Below are 4940 nucleotides of genomic sequence, written 5' to 3' on the forward strand. Positions count from 1 at the left end.
ATGAAAAATATAAGGATACAGTTAAAGCAATATTACGCATCATACATTTTAAGGTCAATTTATACTAGAGTGCAGTGTACTCTGTACTTGATGACTCAAATATGTAAATTAGGATATAGAACTGTGCCAATGCTCAAAATAAAATGACTTTCAAAACTTCAGCTGTGGGTGTAAGGTGATAAAAACAGCATTTAGAGAACACATTTTATTCTCAAAAAAACAGAATATTACAATTTGTCACTAGCTTAAGTTAAAAAAAAAAGATAAAATGAAATTAGTATTACATTTTTTAACTGAGTAACATTTTTAGATTTAATAAAAAAGGAATAGGGATATTCTCTGTAACAACTCACTGTTTAGCTTTAATAAGACATTATTGTGTTAATGAAATTTAGCATTTAAAAATAGCATTAATTTACAATTATTTGAACTGAAAATTTAAGGTTATTTGATATATATTTTATATTTAATGCTACAACAAATTTACACGGGCCTATGAGAGTTTTTTAGCTTTCTGGTAGAGTGTATCAACGACTTTGCTCATGTGGTGGATTGTTTCTAAAACTGTCTCATATGTCTTCTCCAAGGGTGACTCGTCGAAAACAATCAGAACACCCTCACCCTGATCCAATATGCCATTTAATTTTTTATCAAGGATCATCTGGGATAATTTCTTCTCTACTTGAACGACTGGCAAGCGGATACATTTAGCTACATGGTCGACTTGAACTCTCATATAAGGCTCCACGATGCGACATAAGTTTTGTTCCAACATGGTGTCATACAGTGCTCCGAGATGGGCACGCACAACGGCATCTTCTTCAAGTTCTGGTTTATATGTTTTTAATGCAGTTTGGAAATCAGCAAGAGATCTTTTGTGAGATGCAGTTGCTACGGCTCTCATAGCTTCCAAATCTTTTCCAGCATATTTAAGAGCAGCTTTACTACTACAAACAGTTGCCACTTCTTCAGCTTGATTGAGCATAATTTTAGACAACAACATATATTTCAGAGCAGTTAAAGCCTTAGGACTGTCAGCTCCATCATATCCTTCAAAAGCTTCATAAAAGTATGAGTAAGCAGTTTTAAAGTCTCTCTCATCCGCAGCGTGAAGTATTCCAGATTGTAAGTCGAGAGCAGCCTGCATTTTTGGAGGACAATAGATAGCATTTGCTGTTGTTCTTGCTGATGTCAAGGAGGCACGCGCTTTAGGTAAATTACTAAGAGCATGATAGGTTTTACTCTCTAAAAGAAGTACTTCAACTAACAAATTTTTGTCGTCTAACTTCTTTAACTCTTTCAAAAGTGCTGTAGCTAGGTCTAGAGCTTCTGTGTACATACCTGTGTCGAAGTACAGAGCGATAAGCCTCGCCTCCAGGGACTGTCGCAGGAATGTACGGCGTTCTTCCTTGGCCCATTCTATACACTCTTTGCACAATTGAACTTCAATTCCTATGCCGGCTTCCAAATCCAAGAAGAAGTCTACGAGTGACCGCACTAATTTCGCTGCCTTCGCCTTACTTATCAAACTGAGAAATGGTCTAGTAGCCTTGATCAACTCTGCGAGTTCCTTGGCTTTACCTTCTTTCTTGTATTTCTCGCCAAGATTCAATATGCCTTGTTCTTTCGCTCTAATATTTTCCTCGTCATCTTCAGGCAGCTCTCCTGTGCTAATCATTTTGTCAGTCATGCGAACGTCTTCGTCTCTGTTCGAAGATGAGACTCGTGACCTCTCGAATAACATTGCTCCGGCCATAATGTATATGTTTACTACTTAAAAAACGTATATTAAAATGACACAACAACAGCTACAATTTCTTTGTAATTTTGTATAATCGCTAAGTCATCGACGACCTTTTCAGAAACAAATCGTAGACGCGGTAGGGTTACCGTTCTAAATAATTAAAATATTACTATTTTCTACTATGCACGTGGTAATTTACAATAATACTACTAAATTATAGTTTAACGTAACCGACCTCCTTGATAAGAATAGAAATTACAATTAAAACGAATTGACAAATATGTCAAATATTTTTTTTATAAATATTTGTATGTGTCTACAAGTTTAATTAATCTATTAAATAGTATGGCTCGACGTTCTTTTAAAATAACCATGGATGATAAAAAAAGTATAGAATTTCTTTTCGATATATCAAAAGAAATAAAATATTTCTATGAAACCCCAGTAATTTTTCTTACCAAACAAGATTATTCTGATAACATATTTAATACAATGTGTTCGATGCGATCAGCTCTTCAGGGTGGCTCAAAAACAGAAGTAATTGATATAATAGTTGATTTTCATATTCACTGGATATACACAATTAAGGAGTTAGATCAATTTTCTAAACGGGTTCTTAATGATCTTACAAGAGAAGAAGTATATCAAGCAGTCAGCTTCACCATAGATGCCATGACACACCGTCTGAAATATTATCAAAGATATATGTTAAAGCATCGACCATCCTTATCAAACGAAAATCAAGCCAATCTTTTAACAGACATAGAAATTGTTGAAGAAATGCATAAAGAAGTAACACGAGTTCTTCTAAACAAATTAAAATGTTTTAGAAGCTTTGATAGCGATGAGGAATTTAAAATAAAGGTTAGAGATGCTTTAGAAGAACTTTATATTTGGATTGATAAAATAACCGATGGATTAGCATATCAATTAACCACATATATTAATATAGCTCACACTGAAGATTTAACAAAACCATTGCAACAAATTGTCGAAGACTTAAAAAAATCTAAATCTCCTTCGGTTCTGAAATTGTTAGAAAATCTTAAAGGAAAAGAATTTAGCACAATGATACGAACTGTAGCAGTCCATGATCGCGAAATAAGTAAAGTATTAGAAAAAACAAATTCATTAGAGGAACATATTTCGAAATTTCAAAGCGAACCTACTTCCGCAGCTTTAACGGCTTTACAGAGCAAGAAAGATTATTTAGAGAAAACACTTGTTTCACTTAATAATTTAAAAACGACATTAAAAAAATTAGCAGAAACGACAGATTTTGAATTTGAGTATTTGGATTATGATGAAATTTGCCCTTGTGAAGATTTTTACCAACTGCGCATATTTAACCACGCTTTACCACCAGAAGAACGTGAACGCTTAGTTACTGAGTTATGCTACGTATGGGATTTAGCAGTTTTTGGAGAACGAAGTCACAAATCAATTATCTCAATTCTAAGTGCTGCAGATATAAAAGAGGAATTTCATGATGACCTCGGCACCTTTTTTATAGACGAACATAGTCGAAAGATTTACAGGCTACCAGACGAGGAAACTCTATATCAGCCAAATGAGCACAACATACTCGTACCGTTGAAAGATGACCAACAGCATATTTACTTCTATGATGAATGTGGACGATATTTTATTGATCAGAAGACACGACAACGAATTTATAAGGCGCATGATACTGCTAGTGAGTATATGATGGATAGTTCAGGTATTTTATTGAAGATTAAGGAAGAACGGGATGGCATAATTTACTATTATGATAATTACGGCCGCTACTACATTAACAGCGATGGAAAACATATTTATCGAGAAGTAGATTCCGTTAGCGAATATGAAAACGATGGTCTAGGAAATCTTGTACGTATTAAAAGTTGCCTAGATATTTTAAAGCCTTGTCCAGACGATGTACCTGTAACAGAAGACTTTAAATATCTCAAAACAGCTGTAGCGAAAGCTTTGCGGGAGTGTATTGCTGATGTTATTTTACATCAGCCAGATGATCCTATAAAGTATTTATCTGCCCGTCTTATAAAATATAGAGAAAATATGGAATTGAAAGAGAGGCGTGCACGGGAAAAGGAAGAACTAGATGCTGAACGTGAAATTAGAATTTCTGAAGAACGTGCTGCTGAGGAGCGAGCAGCTATGGCAGCCGCATTGCTCCTCGAGGGTGGAAGTGAAGCCAGCTATGATTCGAATCTTATAAAATATTCTCCAATACATCCTGATGATACTGTATCAGTTGGTGCTAGTTCTTTCGTTTAATAATTTAAAGGTTATAAAATACTTGTGATTCGATTGAATACGTTTTTAATTTTTTACTAATAGAGCATGTTTTATTTCTGTCTTTTGCATATTCTTCCGTGTGATTTTATTAAATAATATATTATACATAACCAACTTTTCAATTTTTATCATCGTGCTTTCCCGTGTCATGAAAATTTATTTTAATTTTTTAACGAATGAGTGATTAATACATCCTTAATTTTTGATGATGTGTTATATAATGTGTATACAATTATAAAGTTGTGTTCAATTATAATAAAAGACAGTTAAAATGCACAGAATTGGCTCCGTTTTGGATTATTAAATATGTTTTTCCTATCACAGTGAATTTCATAACTCAACAAGAAATAAGTAACTAACGGACATTTCATACAATAGTAAGTACTGTACTTTGTGAGCAGCCATTGCGATTTACGAATAAAAAAAAAGAACGTATAACTATTTTTCTCTCCATTTCCACTTTTATCAGTTTCTCAAACTCAATGAATTATTTTAAATGACATCCAGTTTTATTAATTTCAAGAAGTGTTTTGCCACCCTCATTAGCCCCTCCGTAGTAGACGCGAATAAAATAAGATTTCTAGTAGACAAACATAGCAGACTAGTTAAATAAATAACAAGATAACAAATAGCAAGCGCATGTTACATTTATTAAAATGCAATTTTTAACGGCATTGCATTTTATTATTTTTATATTTTGTGCTGTAAACAACTAATTAGCACCCAAACTATTTTAAACTATTTCACAATGGTTCTGTAATCATACATAACTATGAAAATTAAGTAACTTATACTTTTTAACGATACAATTTATAATTTTAGTAGGCTTCATATTCGCACTAGTTTCTTTTTTTTAAATAGCAATGATACCTATATACGTCCCCTTTTATAGCAACAT

The 4940-nt window shown here is 33.3% G+C and overlaps 2 protein-coding genes across 2 annotated transcripts; one reads left to right on the forward strand and one right to left on the reverse strand.

Moving 5' to 3' along the window:
• Window positions 1-190: 190 nt before the first annotated feature.
• On the reverse strand, window positions 191-1899 carry LOC124534225 (26S proteasome non-ATPase regulatory subunit 11). The gene has a single exon (XM_047109950.1). It carries the CDS (start codon window positions 1754-1756, stop codon window positions 494-496), a length of 1263 nt encoding a protein of 420 aa, XP_046965906.1. The 5' UTR covers window positions 1757-1899; the 3' UTR covers window positions 191-493.
• A 95-nt stretch (window positions 1900-1994) lies between these two features.
• On the forward strand, window positions 1995-4032 carry LOC124534224. Its single transcript, XM_047109949.1, has one exon. It carries the CDS (start codon window positions 2090-2092, stop codon window positions 4019-4021), a length of 1932 nt encoding a protein of 643 aa, XP_046965905.1. The 5' UTR covers window positions 1995-2089; the 3' UTR covers window positions 4022-4032.
• Window positions 4033-4940: the final 908 nt, after the last annotated feature.

The sequence above is a fragment of the Vanessa cardui genome, chromosome 12, assembly GCF_905220365.1.
Source record: "Vanessa cardui chromosome 12, ilVanCard2.1, whole genome shotgun sequence".
Classification (NCBI taxonomy): domain Eukaryota; kingdom Metazoa; phylum Arthropoda; class Insecta; order Lepidoptera; family Nymphalidae; genus Vanessa; species Vanessa cardui.